This window comes from Microtus pennsylvanicus, chromosome 4 (genome assembly GCF_037038515.1).
Source record: "Microtus pennsylvanicus isolate mMicPen1 chromosome 4, mMicPen1.hap1, whole genome shotgun sequence".
NCBI classification, from domain to species: domain Eukaryota; kingdom Metazoa; phylum Chordata; class Mammalia; order Rodentia; family Cricetidae; genus Microtus; species Microtus pennsylvanicus.
Genome location: NC_134582.1, coordinates 128,642,253 through 128,665,621, shown reverse-complemented (window position 1 = coordinate 128,665,621; position 23,369 = coordinate 128,642,253). Strand labels below are relative to the sequence as shown.

The window sequence follows — 23,369 nt, the reverse complement described above, 5'->3', positions numbered from 1 at the left end:
AAGAGAGAGAAATCTCAGTGCTGTCCTTTTTAAGAATGGGTTAGTCACCTCACCATAGTTCACAAGAACCCACAGCAACTGCTTTTCAGTCTCACTTCATTTTCTAATACCAGACTGACCCAGTGAACCCACCCACTCCTCGTCTCTGTCCACTCACCAGACTTGACCTCAAGTGACTTTCTACCCACTAGACTTGACCTCAAGTGACTTTTGAAAAATTCTAAATCCTTTCTGAGTGCTGGAAGAGATCTTGCTGGCAAGGATGTTGAATCTAAAACATACTTCTAGAGCAAGTCAAAAAGATAATCCTAAATTGAAAAAAAATGATATTAAGATATGATCTTGTTGTGTAGCACAGGCTAGCCTCGAATCCCCATTCCTCTTACCCTAGCCTTCCAAGTGTTGTAGTTACAGGTGTGTACTACAGTGCCCAGCTCAAAATACTTGCAGAAACAGCAAACATCACAGATAGACCGTGGATACTTTGAAAGAGATTGCAGTCATTCTGATGGACAAATTATGATCCGCTACATTTTAAAAGCAGTTGGCCCGCTGCCTCATTACAACCCATAAATTACACGCAGCCCAGCATCTTCTGGGACGAATAGTCACATGGGCAGCGGAGCCCACAGCATCCCCCAGCATGTGTTCAAGCTCACAACTCAACCTTGCGGCATCTTTCCTAATCCATTCGCAAAGTTCTGAGACATGCCACGTGCACCCCTCTGCATTCTCAGGGTAGACTTCTTCCTATTAACGAAGGAAGTTTTGACTTCCAGTCTTGAATTTCCTGCTGCTTTAGCCTCAGCTTGTACAGTGCCATGGGAATGGAAGTAAGGAACATTAGATGCCATTGGTTCATCTAGGTTGAGTTTCCCACTGATCTCTAACTAGCAGGGGAGGAAGTGCTACATCACTTCAAACCCATGTGCATCTAGGAGATTTTCACTGCAGAACTGTTGGTCCTAGAGTCTGGAGGAGGCAGAAGCAGCTGCCTGATCTCTGGGCTGGTTTCTGCCTTGTACGACAGACAACTTCATGGTTAGGGTAAACGATGTGTAAAAAATGCTTACAACAGCGCCTACCACTCGGCGAATAGACATAGTTCCTGACTCACTATGGCTCGGCCTACAGATGTTGGACTTGACGATGGTACAAAAGCGATGTGCATTCAGTACTGTGAATGTTGCATCTGGATCTTTTCCCTGCATCAGGCTATGTTCTACCTTCTCCTCTAATGATGCTGAAGGCGGGAGCCGCCCAGTTATCCACGTGATCACCAGGCAAAAGTCGCCACACTGTGGCAGGTGTGTTCAACCTTTCAGTGCAGAAAGGCAAGGTCGTCCTCTTCCAAGCCCATACTTAGAAACTTGCAACTTAGTTATAAAATAAATCTCATGGCGTTAAGTTTACCATTTCGTCTTGAGCTCATACCTGTAGCACTGTGTTGCAAAACTCTGGTACTCATATTGAATGCATTTGGACGTAACAGCATCTTCAGATTGCAATGGGTGTATCAGAGAATAACCTCATCCTGAGAGTAGGAGAGTCTGCCTGTGTTTGCTAAACACGTCCATTAAAAAAGGACATCTTCCTGTCCCCAGGCTGGACAGCCCCACTAAAGACCAAGAGTGCTGTTTGTTCACAGAATCAACCTTACAAAGCCACCATCTGTGACCTGGGACCACTGACTTGGCTGTTTTATACAACAGTACCCTAGTGTCTCTCAGTCTTTTTCTTTCTCTATTCTCTTGTTCTCCCCCTCCCTCTCTCCCTCTGTCTCTCTCTCCTTTCCCTTTCCCCTTTCTCTCTATGTCTCTGTCTGTCTGTCTGTCTGTCTGGCTGTCTGTCTGGCTGGCTGGCTGGCTGGCTGTGTATATGTGTCTCTGTGTGTGTGATGTAGTCCAGGCTAGCCTCAAGCTTGCTATGTAGCTGAGGATGATCTTGAACTCCTGATCCTTCTACCTCCACTTCCTGTGGGATTGCAGCCATTCCCTGTCACAACCAATTTTACCCTGCACCAAGAGTCAAACAGGGCTTTACTCGTGCCAGGCAAGGACTCTACCAACTGAACCACGTCCAAGCCCCTCTTTGGATTTCACAACAGGCATTTGTGTTTATGGAGTGTGCCTGCGTGTTCAGATATTACACTGGGAACCTTGCTAGGAGCCTAAGTGGATGGCGTGCTTTAGTGAACGTCTCTCGTGACTTAATCTTTTCCCTTTGTCTTCTTCTTCCAGCCCAAGCTTTTGGCCAAGGAGCTTCTTGACCTCGTGGCATCTCATTTTAACCTGAAGGAAAAAGAATACTTTGGAATAGCATTCACGGACGAGACGTAAGTGCTGTCCAGGGTCCACACAAAAGAGCAGGATGGGAAACTGCCCTCCCTCAGCTGTGACAGCAAAATGAGCTACAGGTCACTCGGGTCCCGTGGGGGCTAGGGGTTAGTCCAAGTTCACCATCTGAATTTCAAAAACCGGTGATCATGCCTGGAGCAGCCAAAGGATATAATTAGACAGATGCTAATATTATGAAATTATTAGGTCAGCGTTCTTATAATCAAGTAGATTCATGTTCAGACTGAAATGTTTATTTTTTTTTAAGTAGATCTATGTGGGTTTGGTTTTCATTAAGGTTAAATGAAAACTTCTGGAAAGTAAATGTTTCTCTCCAATATTGGAGAAACAATAACAGGAAGTGGAGTTGATGATAAATTCAGGGTGAAAAATGATAGCTGGGCAGTTTCACATTCTAAGCTGAAATAGAGAATACAAAATCAAAGTTCATATCCCCCATCTGATGTAAAGTTTGCTTTCAGCAGTTTGGGTCATGTTTTATAATAAAAGAAGGGATAGGCTCGTTGAATTATTTTCTTTCCTCTTAGTATATTGTTGCCAAAAGACTTCGGTGAAGATCAGTCCATGCTTAGATAAGAATAAGCTAAGGCCTGGGGATGAAGTCGAGGAATGAGGTACTTTCCTGGACGTGCGTGGCCCTTGGTTCTGCTGTAACAGGGGTGTCTGTGGTTGCCTACGGATGCCGACAATTCCGTGACACAAACAATTGAAATGAGTGGGACCAGGAAAGACAGATCAAACCATAGAGAAAGGGAAAGCAACAGCTGTGTGCATTCAGGTCAGGAGAAGCCCAAGGATGGAGGTCTAATAAACAAAGGCCAGTTCCTGGGCCTCCCTTCCCCCACCATTGGACCTGTCTAAATACCCACCCCCATGTCTTCCCACAGTTTCTCCTCTGAATATTCTCTGGGAACAAGAAGTAGCTGTCTCGGAGAGCCTGCCCTCACTTTCCCTGTCTGCCCATGTTCCTCAAACTCTGCTTCTGTATCCCCTGCACCAGGAAATAAAACAAAACAATGACCTACTTTTAACAAATGTTCCCTAAGAGGTCTCCTCTATGTGTGTATTCATGTCCACACACACCCCCAAACGTATCTTTGGAATATAGATACGTTTTCCTAAAATGCTCAAAAGTCAGGGTGAGGTCAGTGGCTGGGTAGGACAGCAGGGTTCAACCCAGACCCCGGGAGTGAGGTGGGACTGTCAAGGTAGGATGGGTTCTAAAACAAGACTAGACAACTTCCGTGCTGGTCAGTGGGAGAGTGAACATATGTATCTGTATATGACTGTGGTTGACCTTGGAAATCAATGAGTTGTCCACATACAAGCATGAGGGCCTAACTTCAATCTCCAGAACTTGGGCTTAGGGGACACATCTGTAACCCCAGCATGGTGAAGGTGCAAATGTTACGGATGCTCTCGGCCAAGAATCAGCTGTGCGCTCAGAGAGACAAGTGAGCTCTTCTTTGTTTAGGGGGAGGCAGGATTCCAGGCTAATGCTTTGGAAAAGCCTAGCAGCCTCCACAGCTTCCTACAGCTTTTGTAGGAATAGCATGGCCACCTGAGGATGGTCTTCAGTCTCCTATCCACCAAAAGGAACTTCTGCCACCGTTTGCAAGCTCAGAGCAATAGAAATGACAGGCATGAACATTTTACAGATGGAAATTTTGCACACAAGCATTTGAAATGGCAATTTAAAAATAGCCTTTCTTGCTAGGTATACTGGTGCACACCTTTAATCCCAGCACTTGGGAGGCAGAGACAGGCGGATCTCTGAGTTCCAAGCCAGCCAGTGCTTCCTAGAGAGACCCTGTCTCAAAAACAGAAAACCTAACAACCAACATCCGCCTTAGCAAACAGGAGCCACAGCATAACCTTTGGCCAGATAACTGTGCCAATCACTCCTTAAGGTCCTCTAGCAGGGGTTTCCCTTCCTATGATAAAGAATATGGACAGTTGGCAGAAACCAACACACTTAAATAAAATTTTAACTCATTTTACTTCTGCACAATCCTATAGTTTTAAAGCAAAGACTTCTATTAGGCTGTCATAAAATAAAGTAATAATTTGATTTTGTTAGCTGTATATACAAGCACACAAAATATATATTCATATCATCTCTTCTTCAGAGACAAACTGACTCTTATTGTCAGGTAGATTCACTGTCCTGCCAGCCTACATATCCTACGCAGCAGCAAGAGATGTGGTCTCGAGAGCTATGGGGGGAGACTGGAGAGATAGCTCAGCAGTTAAGAGTACATGTTGTTCTTCCAGAGGACCTGAGCTTGGCTCCCAGTACCCACAGAGGGTGACTGATTGTCACCTGTAACTCCAGCTCCAGGCGTTCTGACCAGTACAGACATCCACAGCCATACGCACATGAAAATAATAAATCAATAAAACTTTCCGGAAGAAAGGGAAAAGTGAACAGTAACTGAGTAAGAAAACACAAGGCTATTCTCTGATTTCATACATGCACACACACAGTACACCTGTGCACACGCACACACGTGCACCAAACACACATGATGTTTGGGGCAGGGGTGTACAGAAGCAGTGGAAAGGGCAAAGCATCAGCTTCCTCGCATGGGAATGAGGTCAGCTCTGGGAATGGAGCCCACAGGGCACTGAGGTGCGAGGCAGGCAGGCCAGCCTTCTCTGGTCTAGAATCACCTTCACCAGCAGGTTGGGAGGTGCAGGCAAGAAAGCCTCTGGTAGGTAATAAAGAAGAATCACTTCAACAACTGCACATCTAGACAAACTGAGTCTCACAAACACAGACGTTCTCTACCCTCTCTGTGGAGAAGCCCCATTCACCCCCTAATTACTCTCTGTGCCGTCCCCACTGATTAGAAGGAAACCGTAAGCCTCAATTAATCATAGGCTCATTGTTCCCATTTCCCAAGTAAGTTTACTCAATTCAAAGAGTCCATGAACTCTGGACGGTCCCAATTAGACCTCCCTTCAGAGTCAACAAGAGTCAAAGAATGAACATTTTATCTTAGACCAGAGAGGAAGAAGTTGTCTGTGTGCTGAAGGTTACAGACCACAGCCCTGATGGCCCTAGCCAAGAGCAATGATTGGAAGGATGAAAGGATAGAAAGCCAGTCTTTCCCCGAGGGAAGAGGAGGATGCGAAAGCCACACATCAAAGGCAGGAGGTGCACACCCTTGAGTCTAATGGGCCGTCCTACAGGCCTATGCAGTTGGGAGCTGAGCTCTCCTGATTCTCTGGATTATCTGATTATCTGGGCCTCTGTGGTAATCAGAACATTTCTCCTTTTCCTTTTGAGAAAGGGAAGAACAAAGGTTGCCCTTTGAACCTTGTGCTTGGAGGTGTGACCTGCTCTGGGGTTGGTGATTACTATGTCCAAAAGTATACCAGTTTTTCCTCTGCCTCTGCATGCCAAGTAACACTAACATGGCATCTCCCACCCTGTGTGTGTGTGCGCTGGTGTGTGCATGTGTGTGTGTGTTGCTAGAAACCAAACTCAGCACCTCGTGCACAAGTACCGTAACACCTGAGCTACATCCTCATCTCAACATGAAATTTTTTAATAACTATATTCACATCGGACATATGTGCCCCCAGGGTGTTTGTACATATATGAGTGTGCACATACTATACTTTGTTTTACACACACACACACATACACAAAGCTACAGTAGTATTGTCATTGGTCTGTGGCAGCTCGTGGTAAAATATGTGAATCTGCCTATTACCTAACTCAATTCCAGCAAGATTCAGATCTGCAAAGTGGGTGCAAGCTGCAAGCCACTCTGTGTTAGGTGTCACTTGGTGTGGAGAGACAGGAGAAACTGAGTTAGTGCTTCAGGGCAAAGGAATCACCAGCCCAGAGCAGATAATATCCCCATGCATAAGTTCAAGGGGCAGCACTGACCCTCCCTGGAGCAGCGGGGGTGTCTAGTAGAATATATAATTCCTAGGGAGAAGTTGTCTGCCAACCTTCAGTGTTAATTCTGACATCTTGTGGGGCCTAGATGGAACCCTGAGGAAAAGAAGGAAGGGAGGGAGGGAGGGAGGGAGGGAGGGAGGGAGGGAGGGAGGGAGGGAGGGAGGGAGGAAATAAGTAAATAAATAAATAAATGCAGGCAGGAAATGGGAAGTTTCCCTAGCCTTCTGTCCCCACATCATTGGTATTTATTGACAAAGTCTGAGTCAACAATATAAAACTTATGCCCACAAACACTGAATGTTGCTGGCAAACAGTTTTTACAGCATTGATATTTTATTTGAAGCCTTTTCTTTGAAAATAATTATAAAGAGTCACAATGATAGAACAGACTACCTTCACCTTCCATGCAGCTTTGCCCCACGTCAGCGTCTTGGGAATTGATGATGTCACACCACTGCTAGATGAACTAAGCCATGGGGGCTTCTCGAATATCACCGGGTTGCCTAGGAGGATTTTTCCCCTGCTCTAGAATTCAATTGCACTTAGTAACTTTTGATTTGCACCAACTCTGTCCAAATAAAGAGAACTGCAGGTGGTGTTCAGCTTTCAGTGTTCCCAGTTGTGATGAACTTGGCAAGTGAGGGCAGTTTGGACAGCTTTAGACTTTCTGAAGCAAAGGCCCTGGGAGAAATTTGATCTTTAAATAATGCTGTAAAAATTAGACGTATTTGCTTCTGTGTGTGAGTGCACGTGTGTGTGTGTGTCTGTGTGTGTGTGTGTGTGAGTGTGCGTGTGTGTGTGTGTGAGTGTGTGTGAGTGTGTGTGTGTGTGTGTGAGTGTGTCTGTGAGTGTGTCTGTGTGTGTGAGTGTGTGTGTGAATGTGTGTGTGTGTGAGTGTGTGTGAGTGTGCGTGTGTGTGTGAGTGTGTGTCTGTGTGTGTGAGTGTGTGTGTGAGTGTGAGTGTGCGTGTGAGTGCATGTGAGTGTGTGTGTGAGTGTGAGTGTGTGTGTGAGTGTGTGTGTGAGTGTGTCTGTGTGTGTGAGTGTGTCTGTGTGTGTGAGTGTGTGTGTGTGTGTGAGTGTGTGAGTGTGTGAATATTTTCCTGCATTTGTGTATGTGTGCCACATGCCTTGAAGAACTGGAGTTACAGATAGTTATGAGCAAACGTGTGTGTGCTGAAAACCAAACCTGGGCCTCTGAAAGAGTCACACGTGCTCTTAGCCACTTTCCCACCTCTCCAGCCTAGAAAGCTTACTGACGCGTGGCTGGAGCCAGGACTCCTTCCCATACTGGCGAGATAGTGAAAGGACCCAGGCACTTTAAATTGAGTTGTTCTTTTCTTCAGAGATCTCCAGTCTGTTCTGATGTACACAGCCAAGTTCAAAAGTCCTGTTCCAGGACCTCGAATGTCAGAATTTTTCATCCTGTCCCCTTAACCCAGATCCAAGAATGACCAGTTCTACTTGGTCTTAGACTACCAGGGACCAATAGCGACTGACATATGCCAGGGGTCTAAGACCTTGAGGAAGGGCTGCCTTCCAGGCACTGTTTCTAACAGTTTGAGAATCGGCTCCTGAGTTCAGATTTAGTATTCCCATCTGTATAGAGACTGTAAACTGGGGGTGAAGACAGGAAGGCCAGCGGTTTAGCATGAGTACTTTCCCAGCGTGCTCAAGGCGATGGGCTTATAGAGCACCACAAAGAAGAAACTGGACAGAAGAAAGAAACTGGAAAGAAGAAACTGTTTAGCATAACTGAGATTTTCATCCACCCAACATGGCTTCCGCTTAGAGAGAGTAATTTTTACATTTTATTTTTGAAATACTTGCATTACTATTTTAATTCTAAAATTTTAATATTTTTAAAATTGTTTTTATTGAGCAATATATTTTTCTCCATTCCCTTCCTTTCCTCTTCCTTCTCCTTCTACCCTCTTCCATGATCCCCATGCTCCCTATTTACTCAGGAGATCTTGTCTTTTCCTATTTCCCATGTGGATTAGATCCACGTATGTCTCCCTTTGTTGTCTAGATTCTCTGGGATTATGAATTGTAGGCTGATTTTTCTTTGCTTTATGTCTAAAAGCCACTTATGAATGAGTACATATGATATTTGTCTTTCTGGGTCTGTCTGGGTTACCTCACTCAATATGATGTTTTCTAGATCCACCCATTTGCCCGCAAATTTTAAGATGTCATTTTTCTTTTCCACCTGAAGTACTCCATTGTGTAAATGTACGACATTTTCCTTATCCATTCTTCAGTCGAGGGGCATTTAGGTTGTTTCCAGGTTCTGGCTATTACAAATAATGCTGCCATGAACACAGTTGAGTACATTTCCTCGTGGTATGATTGACCATCCTTTGATTATATACCCAAAAGTGGTATTGCTGGGTCTTGAAGTAGGTTGTTTCCTAATTTTCTAAAAAAAAAATAGCCATAATGAAATCCAAAGCGACTGTACAAGTTTGCACTCCCACTAGCAATGGAAGAGTGTTTCCTTTACCCCACAACCTCTCCAGCATAAGTTTTCAACAGTATTTTTTATCTTGGCCATTCCTACAGGTGTAAGATGGAATCTCAGAGCTGTTTTGATTTGCATTTCTCTGATGGCTAAGGATTTTGAGCAATTCTTTAAGTGTCTTTCAGCCATTTCAGATTCCTCTGTTGAGAGTTCTCTGTTTAGGTCTGTACCCTATTTTTTTTACTGGATTATTTGTTCTTTTGATGATCAATTTCTTGAGTTCTTTGTATATTTTGGAGATGAGCCCTCTGTCTGATGTGGGGCTGGTGAAGTCCCATTTTGTAGGCTGCTGTTTTTGTCTTGGTGACCATGTTCTTTGCTTTACAGAAGCTTCTCAGTTAGTGTCAGAAGGTCCCATTTATTAATTGTTTCTCTCAGTGTCTGTGCTACTGGGGCTATATTTTGGAAGTGATCTCCTGTGCCAATGCATTGAAAGTTGGAAGTGTCCTTCCAACTTTCTCTTCTATGAAGTTCAGTGTGGTTGATTTTAAGTTAATAACTGAGAGAAGACAAAGGATTCCTCCCCAAAAGCCAAACACTAAATAAGTTCAGTCAAAATAAGCAATCAAACATACCGCAAGTTGAAGTGATGATTGTCACTGCAATTAAGTTTCTGTCTCCTGTCCCCAATCTTGTGACTCGCTCATCAGATGGTATAATTGAATATCCATGTCTTCAGGAAAAGGGAAACTTTTAAGGAGTGTTTAGACATTTGAGGGACAAAGCAGGTTAGCCATTATTGTGCAAGTGCAATTAGAATGTCCTTTCCCATGCCTGTTAAGAAAATGAGGGGCTCTCGCACTATGTTTTCATCGGAGACTTACGTTTCTTCTCTTCCACAAATGCTTGCGTAGAAAAGTTTGCTTACACTTTAGAGGGGCCGCGGGCACCACGAGGCTACAGTCCTAGTTTGAGAACATAAAAGGTCAACTAAGGGGGGGCTGGAGAGATGGCTCAGTGGTTAAAAGGTCAACTAAGGAGTATTACTTTTCACTTCCTGTATCGGCGTTTCTTCTGTATGTGTGTGCACATGTGTATCTGTGTGTGCATGTGTGTGTCTGTGTAAGCCAGGAGACAATCTCAGGAACATTATCCCCCTGCTTTGATCCAAGTGTCATTGGCCTGAAGCTTACTAATTAGGCAAGAATAAATATCCAGCAATGCTCAGGAACGCTGCAGCCTCTGCCTCCCTCAAAAGCTGGGGTTCCAAGAGCACCCCATCACACCTGCCTTTTTCTGTGGGTGCTATGGGTCAGACTTGGCCGTCATGTGTGTGGCAAGCATTTTATCAACTAAGCCGCGTCTGAGTGCCTGTGTCACAGTTAGCTGAACTGCTTCATTGGTGCAGGTTCAGGAGTCAGATTTAGCTCAAGAATGAATGGCTTGTTGGCTGCACACCTGTGACCCATCGCCAGGCATGCTGGGTCATAAAGTGTGCCCTAGTGCATGCTGGGTCATAAAGTGTGCCCTAGTCTGCAGTGCTCTGTGTTCTTCCTCACACAGGACGCATGGCATTGGCTGAGGCATCTGCAGAGAACCTAGCAGAAGTCACATGTATATCTACTACTATTTAAAAACAAAGTTCCAAAGCAGTTTCTTATCTTGGGAATAAGAACCAGCAGTAACAGCTCTGGGAACATAATTTACTTAGAACTGAGCGTGGGGTTTCCACCCATTAACTACCAGACGGCAGGACAGCGAAAGTCAGTGGCTCCAGCCTGCCATGCCTGGGCTGTCATAGCTGCCTCTGGGAGCTTGACATTTAGTGCTCATGACAGCCTCTGAGACGAGCACACCACTGTCACACATCACAGCAGACAGCAGCACCTTATGTCAAGGGACCAGAGAAGCATTGGCGCGTGACTTTCTGTGTGTGGCACTAATAAATAGAAAAGAACGGTGCTGTTCCGGAAGGGGCTAGGCACTTCGGTCCTCCTTGCTGCACCCCTGCCCCCTCCCCACCACAGTACAAATGATACTGCAGGGCCTGGGTCTCAGACTGGGTAAGCAGAATGAATTCTTCATACCTGGGGCAGAAGCATTGGCTGTACCTAGTGACAGTCACTGATTTCTAAGAAAATGGATTTCAGGCTGGGAAGACGGTTCAGTGGATAAAGTGCTCGTTCCACAAGCATGAGGACCAAAATTGAAATCCCTCAGAGCCCAAGTAAAAATTGGGCAAGCAAGGAGACTTTCTTTATGCTCAGCCCTTGGGAGGCAGGGATAGGGGAACCCTGGGGCAAGGTGGCTTACTAGACTAGCTGGAATCAGCAAGCTCTGAGTTCAGCTAGAGATCCTGTCTCAATGAAGTGGGAGTCTGAGTTCAGCTAGAAATCCTGTCTCAATAAAGTGGGAGGACTTAAGGAAGACATCTGACATAAGCTTTGGGCATGCATATGCACACATACATGAATGTGAATCCACACACGTGAGCTCACATATATGCATGAGAACACATATGCATAAAGAATATGGCTCTCTGGGACACATTGTAAAATTGATGCATTTGTCTTCTTTTTTAAGAAAGATTTATGTGTTACATATGTAGTGTTTTGCCTGCATGTGTGCTTGCACACCAGAAGAGGGCACCAGATCTCATTATAGATGGTTGTGAGTCATCATGTGGTTGCCTGGAGTTGAACTCAGGACCTCTGAACAAAGCAGCCATTGCTCTTAACCTCTGAGCCATCTCACCAGCCCTGCATTTGTTTCCTTAACACAACAATGAAATTGTTTAGCGTCTACTGTTAGCCCTGGGAGATGCAGAGACAACTGGCCTTTGGCTCCTGTCAGTCCCTCTCTTGTATTTAGGAGATATCATAAACCAAATCTAAGAGGCTGCAGAGGTGGCTCATGGGAATGCAAATATGAAGGCCAGAGTTCAGATCCCCAGAAGCTTGTGAATGCTGGGCAGCCATCAAGGTTCACCGATAATCCAAGGTGATTGGGGGAGGGATATGGGAGGCAGTGGCGGGGAAGAGACAGAAATCTTTAATAAATAAATAAATTTAAAAAAAAAAGAAGTGGAGCTAGGATCCTTGAAGCAAGCTGACTAGCTAAACTAGGCCAAGTACTGAGCTCTGGATGCAAGTGGGAGACCCTGTTGCAGTACAGAAAGGGGCGTATTTAAGGAAGACACCTAACATCAGCCTGTGGCCTACACACCCACACATGAGCATGCATTCGTACTACACATGTGTGTAGTACACACACACTCTTGTACATACACCCCACACACATACATACATAAAAGAAGAAATTTTGGAAGAGTCTTACAACAACATATTGGAGCAAACAATTTTGTACTTTTTTAAAGCTTTCATTTAAAACTTCTTCCATTCAGCTTCATTATGCTAAGGCTCACCTATGTCACTGCTTACAGCAGCAGCACTTTCTCTTCATCGCTGTATAGTATTCCGTTGGGGCGCTATACCGTCATTCACTCATTCTTCTGTTGATAAAACCCTGGGATAGGTTTGGGCCATGCTAGAGTCTTTTCATATACAGTACCTGTGAACGCGTGTGGAAGAGGCCTTGTGTCGACAAATGCCTCCTTTTGTAGAGAGGAAGGGTGAACCCTAGAAATGGGATGATGGCTTGATCCTGTGTAGGTTTACGTTTAAGAAAGTGTGGTTCAAGCCGGGCGGTGGTGGCGCATGCCTTTAATCCCAGCACTCGGGAGGCAGAGGCAGGCAGATCTCTGTGAGTTCGAGGCCACCCTGGTCTACAAGAGCTAGTTCCAGGACAAGAACCAAAAGCTACAGAGAAACCCTGTCTCGGAAATCAAAAAAAAAAAGAAAGTGTGGTTCAGGAGCTGGAGAGATGGCTCAGAGGTTAAGAGCATTGCCTGCTTTCCAAAGGTCATGAGTTCAATTCCCAGCAACCATCTGTAATGGGGTCTGGTGCCCTCTTCTGGCCTGCAGGCATACACACAGACAGAATATTGTATACATAATAATTAAATAAATAGTTTACTATCATAAAAAAGAGAAAGTGTGGTTCATATGGCAGCCCAACTGCTTCCAGTAGGATGATGTGAGGATTGTTAGCATGTTATTAAGGCGTGTTCTGAATTCTATAGAAAAAGTACATACCCCAAGGAGTGGGGAGGGAACTGAGGCCAAGAGAGAGCTGTGGTCATAGGAAACAGGCATCAGCTCTCATCTTGGCTTCATGATTTATGTCCTGTCCCCGCTATACAGCAGTTTTCTCAGCACTTTCCCCAAGAGAATTTCTGAGTGTTCATCCATTACTGAAATACCAGGAAGGACTCAAGATCCCCTGCGTGCCTACAACCCAGTGGGTTCTGCTCTGCAGAGACCCTCATGTCTGAAGACCTACACAGTCCAACAACCTAACCAGCTGCCTCTCCTTTCTCCAGGGGACACTTGAACTGGCTTCAACTAGATCGGAGAGTCCTGGAGCACGACTTCCCCAAAAAGTCTGGACCTGTTGTTCTGTACTTCTGTGTAAGGTAGGCACTCCTGGAATCCCTGCTTTGGCTTCTGTGTTCTTTTTTTTTTTTAAATCTTTTTTTTATTGATAAAAGGAGAATAAAGAAAAGAAAAAAAAAACAAATTTCCACCTCCTCCCAGCCTCCCATTTTCCTCCCCCTCCTCCCACTCTTCTCCCCCTCCTCCCACCCCTCTCCGCTTCCCCCCACTCCTCTCCCCCTCCCTCTCCAGTCCAAAGAGCAGTCAGGGTTCCCTGCCCTGTGGTAAGTCCTAGGTCCTCCCCCCTCCGTCCATATCTAGGAAGGTGAACATCCAGACTGGCTAGGCTCCCACCAAGCCAGCACATTGCGTAGGAGGCTTCTGTGTTCTTTATCAGAAAAGTCTGGAAGGATGAAGAGACTCAAAGGAAGAGGGAGATCAAGTATCTCTTGGTCTATGGTTAGGGACAAAGGTCACAACTACATTCTGAGAAGATGAAAAGTCAGGTATGACTTCTCTGGGCCCATCAGTGTGTGCAGTGGCTACAGGTTTGCATGTCTGTGTGAGGATACATGTGGAGTGAAGATAAAGTTTATTTGGGGGGAGCAGAGGGAGAGAGTCACACATCTCAAAGTAAACTGAGTCTTGTATCGTGTCACAAGTCCTGGGATTTGTTCTGGTGCCTCGTGAAGCTCCATAAGAAGCTTCTGTGACTGTTGCTTCTGTCCTAAGTGCCACTGGGGTCCCTTGAAATGTGCGGATTTATCTCAGATAGGACTGGTTGAAATGCCCTTCTGGAAAGGAAGGGTAAAGTGATCAAAAAAAATGTCAGAGGGCTGAGGAGATGGATCAGTGGATGAAGCACTTGCAGCTTAAGCTTGAGGACCAGAGTTCAAATCCCCAGTGTGTGTGTGTGTGTGTGTGTGTGTGTGTGTGTGTGTGTATGAAAGAGAGAGAGAGAGAGAGAGAGAGAGAGAGAGAGAGAGAGAGAGAGAGAGAGAGAGAGAGATAGTAGAGAGAGAGAGAGAGAGACAGAGACAGAAACAGAGACTTGCCTATAGTACAAGTGCTCAAGAGGCCGAGGCAGGGAGTCCCTGGGCCAAGCTGGCTAGTTAGACTTGCTGAATTAGTGAATTCTGAGATCAACACAGTAAATAAAGAGGAGAGCAATCAAGGAAGATATCCGAGGTCAACTTCTAGCCTCCACCTTCGTGGACACATGCAAACATTCATGCACATACGCAAAAGGAAAAATACAGTGTGCGCTTCCCTGTTTGAACAGATTTTACTCGACGTAACGTGGGAATTGTATTTGTGATGTAGTGACGTGATTTGTGTGTGTGTGTGTTTACATGTATGCATGTGCACGTAGAAACCAGAAAACAACCTCACGCATCATTCCTTGAGCACTATTCACCTTACAATCTCTCAGTGGCTGGGATTTGCAAAGCAGGCCAGGCTGGCTAGCCGGCAAGCCCCAGGGAACCACCTGTCTCTGCTTCCCAGTGTTGAGTTACAAAAATGTGCCACTATGCCTGGATTTTTTAAAATATGAGTTTTGGAGTTCACAGTTAGGTCTTCCTGCTTACAAAGCCAGCACCTTGCTGATCCCTTCTCAGCCCCATGATTGAGTTCTCTTCCCAGCCCCATGTAACACTTTTTTTTTTTACTTTATCATTGTTACTGTATGTGTGATCTTGATGTGTATGTGTGAACACATACACGCCACCGCATGCATGCGGAAGTTAGAGGACAACTTTTTGGAATTGATTCTCTTCTTTCACCTTTATGTTGTTTCCAGGGAGCAAGCTTGACAAGTGTTTTGAACAGGCTTCTCTCCTGCCCCTAATAAAGGGCTTTTTAGGTTTAACCATTGCCCTGTCCTCTGAAGACCCTAGGACTGGTCACATCTGTTAGCAAAGGGGTGTAGCAGGCCAGAGGAGAGTTAAAATGCAAAGGAGCAGCACAGCCAGGAGCTAGAGCTCCCAGGCACACGACGCTGAGCACCCAACTTAGAGCCATCAACATTCCTGCAGAGATAGGAAGGGCTGGGTTTGTTTTAATTTCTTATTCTGGTACTGCGGGTTGAACCCAGGACCTTGAGCTTGCTAACGACCATGCTGCATCCTCAGTTTTCACATGCAAAACGGCCACTTTGTGAAGTCTACAGGCCCTGCTCCTCTTAAACACACTCATGGAACCAGGAGTGGGATGCAAGGGGCTTGAACTCATCTCTCCATGAAGAGCGCAGGGCTACGGTTCTAGACTTGGTGGTCCTGACTCACAACCAGCATTCAGCAAGTCTCAAGCAAAAGCGCTAAAGGGTCCATTTAACAGGCTGGAGTGTGTGTCTTTACCTCAGCTGGTGGAGTAAATTTCAACTTGCGGTTAATGCCTTTTTGATTTGCTTAACAGCTGCAGGGATATCAGAGCTAATCTCAGCTATTTCCATTACTGATGGGAATGATTTCAATGCCATATTCTCTCTAATGGTGTCTCAGATGAATGGGAAATGACCTTATAAAACAAAGACTAACAATTCCAGTGAGGGGGAAGATAGGAGTAGGCAAGAGTTGGTTCATTAACCTATAATCGTAGGTGGAGGCATATTCTTGGCCACATGTTGGGTGCCCCCTCCTTCCCACAGCTTTTTTTTCCATAATTGAGATTTTATTGTTTGTGCTGAGAGTTGGTACAAAGACATTTCAATTTATATACAGCTTATTATTGCCATTGTTATTATCAGTGTGTGTGTGTGTGTGTGCTTGCATGTCACAGTGCAGATACGGTCAGAGGTCAGAGGGCAGCTTTGTGGAGTCACTTCTAGGGCTCAGTCTCAGGTTGCCATACGTGTTTGGCATAGCACTTTCTTCGTCAAGCCATTTGCCTGGCCCAATCTGTGTACAATTGCTAACATATGTCCTAGAAATCTGTGCATTGTGATTCATTTTGAAATAATTATTCCAGCTCCCAATCTGGAGAATAATTTTCCCAAAGCAGCTCTTCTAGTTCCAAAGGTCTTCAGACATTGATGAGCTGTATGTAAGTCCGACCAACCTACAGCTTACTGCTACACAATATGCATTCAATTTGTCAGTCTTTCAAGTACCTTAACTTTATTAAAAACCTAACTGGCATATGGAGAGCCATAGTTCTTTATAGAAGCCGCACAGTTCTGACATGGCAACAGTCACGGAACACTGTAGAAAAAGGATTTAAAGTGTTCAAGCCCTATCAGATGCACAACCAGGACTCCAAATTGTCATTTGATATGCTTGCGATTACACGCTTTGAAACTGGGCCCCAAACCTTCATCAGGCGATGAAAGGAGACAGAGACCCACATTGGAGCACCGGACAGAAATCTCAAAGTCCAAATCAGGAGCAGAAGGAGAGGGAGCATGAGCAAGGAACTCAGGACCGCAAGGGGTGCACCCACACACTGAGACAATGGGGATGTTCTATTGGGAACTCACCAAGGCCAGCTGGCCTGGGTCTGAAAAAGCATGGGATAAAACCGGACTCGCTGAACATATCAGACAATGAGGACTACTGAGAACTCAAGAACAATGGCAATGGGTTTTTGATCCTACTGCACGTATTGGCTTTGGGGGAGCCTAGGCAGTTTGGATGCTCACCTTACTAAACCTGGATGGAGGTGGGTGGTCCTTGGACTTCCCACAGGTCAGGGAACCCTGATTGCTCTTCGAGCTGATGAGGGAGAGGGACTTGATCGGGGGAGGGGGAGGGAAATGGGAGGCGGTGGCGGGGAGGAGGCAGAAATCCTTAATAAATAAATAAATCAAAAAAAAAATAAACTGGGCCCCATCCCTACAATGATAAACTCATCCCAATATAGAATTATTTCTATTGTACCAAGGTATAAGCAATTAGTAAATTATTTCATTTTCTTAAAAAAAGAAAAAGAAAATGTTTATGATGGGTCATGCATTTAATCCCAGCACTAGGAAGGCAGAGGCAAGTGAGTCTCTTTGGGTTCAAGGCCAACCTGGTCTACATAAGTTTCTAGGCTAGCCAAGGTTACATATGCTCTGTCTCAAAGGGGGGGGGGATATGTGTATGGTTAAGGAGATAGCTCTGTCAATAAAGCTTATAGGACCTACCCAAGTTAGATTCCCAGAATTCTTCTTAAAAAAAAAATAGCATGATAGCACATGCCTGTAAGCCCAGCACTACAGAGGAAGACACGGGGGACCCCTGGGATCTCCAACCAGTCAGACAGCCTACTTGATGATTTCCAGACCAGTTTCAAAAGATCAGGTTGGCAGCTCCTGAGGAATGACACTGGAAGGTGACCTCTGGCCCACAAACACACACGCATGTGCACCCACGCATATGAACAGTCACACGAACATACACAACAAGTCATGTACACTTTAAAACTAGGGTAAGGTCAACATTATTAAGGAGGAAAAAAATTATGCAATGGCATTTTCCAAGTTCACAGACCCCAGTCAGTCATTTGTAGGCTTGGGGACTCAAACCCCGGTAGCAAAGCATTGAGTTTTGAGGTCCCTTAGGGTGTCCTACATTTTCAGGTTACCCTCAAGCTATTTTCTCTGCCTAAACCCAGTGACAAGGAAGCTGGAAACATTGAGTAGGTGCTAGCAGCAGAAAGAACTGGAAGTCAGACTAGCCAAAAGGCTACACTGTATCCACTCGGGATCTACAGCTGGAAATGACGCTCCTGCCAAGGGCACTTTCAGTTGGCCTTGGTGAGAATCTCAGGGAATACTTCTTAGACGGAAATTCCCAATGGGAGTTTGGTGGTTCATACCTGTAATCCTAGCACTAGGGAAGCTAAGGCAGGAGGATTGTTTTGAGATCAAGGCCATCCTGAGCTACAGTGTGAGACTGGGTCTCAGAAAAATAATTCAGACTGGTGCAGGTGGTTCCGTGGGTAAACAGCTCTCTGGGCAAACATGGAAACTGAGTTCAGACCCCAGTATCCATTGACAAGCCCTATATGACTTAGCTCTGGGGACAGGGGCAGGCGCAGGTGGCTCTGGGGACCTGTGAACAGAAATGGCAAGTATCAGGTTCAGTGAGAGACTCTGTCCAAAAATGAAGTAGAAAAAGTGATTGAGGAAGATACTTGGAGGTGACTGCTGGCCTGCATGAATGCTCACACGGGTAAATACACACATGTGGGCTTCACACATGTGCACATATGAACCCACATGCAAAGAATTATTTTCCTCTCCAAATTCCACTTAGGATCAACCCTTTTCTCCTCTCTCTCTCTCTCTCTCTCTCTCTCTCTCTCTCTCTCTCTCTGTGTGTGTGTGTGTGTGTGTGTGTGTGTGTGTGTGTGTGTGTGCGTGTGTGTATGTGTGTGTGGTGGGAGGGGGCAGGGGGCGTCTGTATACACACCACATTCAGTGCAGTGCTCCCAGGGGCAGGAAGAAGGCTTTGGATCCCTTGGATCTGGAGTTACAGGCAGTTGTGAGCTACCTGATATTGGTACTAAGAACCAAAGCTGGGTTCTCTGTAAAAGCAAGTGCTCTCAACCACGGAGCCATCCTGTCAACCCTTCACCGCTAGTCCTGTATACATACAGTCCTTCATGCCAGACAGCAGAAGATTCCTTTCTTTCCAGTTCCCATGGAAATGCTTTTCTGAAAGATGCCATGTTTCTATATTTAGTTTCCTCCTAGTGCTTCGAACTCCTCAGGTCCAAAGAATATATACTTGGCCCACTCCTCCTCTCTTCTCCCCTAAGCTCCGGTGGTCCCACAGCATCTGTGATGCCGTTATTCATCCTCTTGCATGGACTGCAAGTCCTGAGCTCCCCGACTCCTCTTCCTGGCTTTACGTACACGGGTTATCTATTGCGAAACCTCTTGACACCCTTCCCTCTCCTCTGTCCTCCCTGAACTCAGGCCCTGTCTGCTGTCACATCAGCTCTTGCATCAGTGTCTCCAGGTGGCTGTCACCTTGGCACTGGCCATGGGAGTCTACACACATGCTGTGATCTGAGCTCCCGCTTTTCAGTCCTGTCCACACAGCACCCTAACAAACCCAGCCATTTATGCTCCCTGAGAGAGAAGGCGGATTCTCCCCTAGGTGAGCTGCACCTAAGAACTCCTTTGTGCTTTAATGCTTTCCTAACGATGTCCCCATCGCTGGAAGAAGACGCTGTCACTTAGGATTTGTCAGAGAAAACAAAAGCCAACGTGAGTGCAGCCCATCGGCCTACTTCTTTTTCACAGACTCGATTATATCAGCTTCAGCTTCGTAGATTCCTCTAGCCTCTGCTGTATACACATAAACGTGCACATGTACAATGCATACACATAAACAAAAACATACACACATGCAAAACACACATATAGATAGACAGATAGAGGCATATACACATACATATCTACAGACATACAAATACATATGCATACAGGCACATTATATATACACATATACATGTGTGTGCAGACACATGCATTACACACATGTACACACACATACACACATCCCTCAGAAGAAGAGTGACTCTTACTTCATCATCCAGTAATACAGAAGTGATGCATGCTTCCGTCCCAGCCCTTTCCCGCCCCCAGAGATCTTTATCTCTCAGCTACTTCGCCCCAGCTTTTTCCTCCTCAAGACCACATGCTACCTCGGTACCTGAGGAAATACTCTCGTGTGGTGCACCTACCTTTGCTCTCTCTCTACTTGGCTCATATAACTGCTCAGCAAGATGGGTCTCTGCTTTCTCCCCTTCCCATTTGTAGCCATCCATCCCTGCTTCCAGTATACCCCGAGGTCCCTGGAGGACACTACCTGCATATTTCAGACGCTCACTCTTTGGTGCCCCTCTGGAGTGGCACTCTGTGGCTCTGGCTGCCGGTGACGATGCCCTTGCTGAGTGTTCAACCTCGATCTGTCCCCTCTGGCTCTACTGTCATTCTTTCATGCCGGTGTTTGCCTCGCTTGTCTCTCTCCCTCTGCTCTCCCAGCATGTGGGTTCATGCTCACCCCTGGCTGCCAATCCCCTCCCTTCACTGACAACTCCGATCTCTGTCACCAGGCCTGAACTCTATTCCCACATCCTTTCTGCGACTACAGATACGCACCCAAATGCAGCCTGAACCCACTGATGTCATGTTTCTGCCCCTAACACACATGTCATTTAATGGCAACTCGTTATCGCTGTAACTGACACTCAGGTACCTCCCCAACTCCTCAAGCCAGATCCCTAAGAGTCAACCAACAGCACTTCCTCTTTCCCACCTGTGCCTTTCTTTCTCTTTGCTACTTGTACGTTTTCTGCATCTCAGATTTACTCCTCACCTACCAAGCACACTCCACTGGCTGAATTCAGGCCTCCATAAGCTCCTCCCAGACCTTCAATCTCTCTAAGCTCTGCCTCTGATCTTCGCCCTCCTCTTTTCTCCCCTGTGTGTTGCCATGAGCATCTCTCTAGAGGTGCTCAATGCTAATGGTCCCCCATTTTCAGTAGTGTGTTTCTTATGGTCTGCCTACCTCTATCTACCTGTTTGGCTTCACTTTTGCCTGCTCCCCTGATTACATGCTAATCACTATGTGACCAGCCATTGTTGGCTGTTGTAAGCCAAGTTCAAGCAGCTTGAGACTGAGCCTAATAAGTGGGTCAAGAAAAAAAAATTGGAGGAAAATATAGTTATATACCCAAGGAAGTCTATGCATTTTGTTGGCCCAGGTTTGTGCTTGGAATAATTCCTGCAGCACTGTTCCTTGAATAGTATATTCAGCTAAATAACCCCACTTAGCCACTGTGTTTATAAGAGAATAAATAGATTAGATCCACTGTGTTCGTAAGAGAATAAATTGATTAGATTCATGTCTTCAAACCTCCAGTTCTATAAACAGCAAGCTGAAATAAATGAACAATAGAAAAAGGACAACAAGGGCCCACAGGAAACTATTATCTAGACGATGATCCTTTGGCCCTCAGGATGTCTCTTTCCCTGATTGAAACAATGGTTGCTGCTTCCTTGTCCCTCACAAGAACAATGGTGGCATGGATCCTAAATGAGGCACCCAGCTAACCAGACCTTGCCTTAATTCAGCTGGGTGCCCAGTTAAGACTTAAAGCCTCTGAAATTGTAAGCATCGGAGGCGCTTGGCTGTAGGAATCCACCGCATGTTCTCGTTATTATCGCCCCCGTTTTCCCCCTAAAAGTCAGTGTCCAAATGTGACGTTTGTGTTCATTACGGAATGAAATCACTGGCCCGATTAATTAACACTTGCTGTAAATCTTCAGTGAATCCCAAGTGCCGAGAGGTGGATGCGAGAGAGGCAGAGGGGCAGGGACCTGGCAGAGACGTGACTCTTGCCATCTGACCAGACAGCCCATGCATGTGTTGCCCTCAGAAGCTTGCACGTGCTATAAAGAAGGGGTGTGACTCCCCAAGGCTTCAGGTCTTGATGCACAGCCTTCCAACTGATGAACATGGGGCCCAGACCCCTACCTAGACTGGGATAAAATACTCCGAGCAGGGGCTCCTTTGAGCGACTGTGAGTTTGGCGTGGCTCTTACAGACATCTTGGCTAGTTTTGACCTCAGCCTAGAGAACTGTTGCTTCCAGCTGAGAAAGAAGCACTGAGACTTATTTCAGTTAAATATGGGAGGTAACTTATCTGAAGATATACACTCAGTGGGCTGGGGAGATGGCTCGGGGTGGGGGTGGGGGGGTGGGGGTGGGGGGGTGGGGGTAGGGCTGCTGTATAAACTGATGAGACAGCCACTCCAAGGTGTGGTTGGTAGAGGAGGAGATGTGAGGGAGAAAAGAGCCAGAGGCATCTGGGAGAGTCCAGAGCAGAGAGAGGAAGTGAGTGGTATATTGAACATGGCTAGCAGACTGGACTTGACCGTGAGGGATGGGGAAGAGTAAGCGATAAAGAGAAAAAGAAGGAGAGAGAGAGTGGCTGAAATAACAGGAATATAAGGAGAAATGAGTAGCCATGGGAAGGAAGGCCATGAGTTGAAGTATTTTTGTTTTATTGTGTGTTTTGGTTTTTTTTTTTGGTGGTTTTTATTGGGGGAAGGAGTGGGTAACGGGAAGCTGAGAAGAGTCAGGATGCCAGCATGGACTCTGAACTGTGTAACAGGTACTTGTGATACTGAGAGAGCCTGGAGGCCAGCATGTGTTTTGGAATGCTAATGGGTACCACTGATGCCCACTTGTCCAGAGCCAGTGATAAGGGAGTTGCTCCTTTGGTAGAGGGAACCAGCTTCACAAGCTCCTGAGGAATGCTGGCTTTTGTCTGACCACCAGAATTTGGGGAAATGGGGTTTCCTTTGGACCTGAAGATGTGAGTTCTAGCCCTGCAACCCACGTGATGGAAGGAGAGAAACAACTGCATCAAGTTTCCCTCTGACTCCACACACACTCACACACACACACGCGCGCGCGCGCGCATGCGCGCGCGCGCATTTACACACAGCTGTTCATTTTGTTATTCGAATATGATAAAGCCAACAGATCAAGCACTGAAAAATAGCGCGTGACAGCCCCCAAGAGAAGGTGTAATGCCACTTGGAGCTGTGTAGGCAGGGGCACCTCGGAGGGCAAGGGAGCAGAGTGTGGAGGGAAAGTATAGGCAATGTCCTCTATTATGGTTTCTCAGGAATGCAACTGATGAGCTGAGTAAGCAGGCTTGGGATTGGCTAATTTGAATGATTCTGATGTATTTTCAAACCAATGGACTTTCCCACATCATCTTGACTATGTCTCTGGGCAGAAGAGCAGGGGACGTGAGAGGAGAGATGGTGGTAGCCTGTAAGAGTCAACAGAGGTGGTGGAGGCCTGGCTTTGGGCCGGTCAGTCATGATTGCCATGAATCACTAGCTCTGACTTACTATGAATTGGCTGACTTTGGAGCCAGACACTTGTGCATTGTAAAGATGCGGCTAGAAAAGAACAGACTTCGGGTTTGCCTCACAGCCCCTTGCAGTGGAGGATCCATCTTTCATTTCCCTGGGATTCCCTAGGAACCCAGAATGTTCTTTGTAAAGTGTTTGGGGAAGTGGTTCCTTCCTTATAAGGGCAGTTAAAAAGAAGCAACAGCGCCACCTACTGCCACAGAGGACCACAAACCAGATGCTCATAAAAGCAAGGAACCAAACCAATTTTTTTT

The 23,369-nt window shown here is 46.0% G+C and overlaps 1 protein-coding gene across 7 annotated transcripts in view; it reads left to right on the top strand.

The window, feature by feature from the left end:
- Frmd4a (FERM domain containing 4A) overlaps positions 1 to 23,369 on the top strand; it is a 595,839-nt gene that overhangs the window by 453,352 nt on the left and 119,118 nt on the right. For all 7 annotated transcript variants that reach the window (XM_075970464.1, XM_075970460.1, XM_075970461.1 and 4 more), the window contains 2 exons: positions 2,241 to 2,335; positions 13,178 to 13,270. In XM_075970464.1, the coding sequence (XP_075826579.1) occupies positions 2,241 to 2,335; positions 13,178 to 13,270 (188 nt within the window). The remainder of the gene's footprint in view (positions 1 to 2,240; positions 2,336 to 13,177; positions 13,271 to 23,369) is intronic.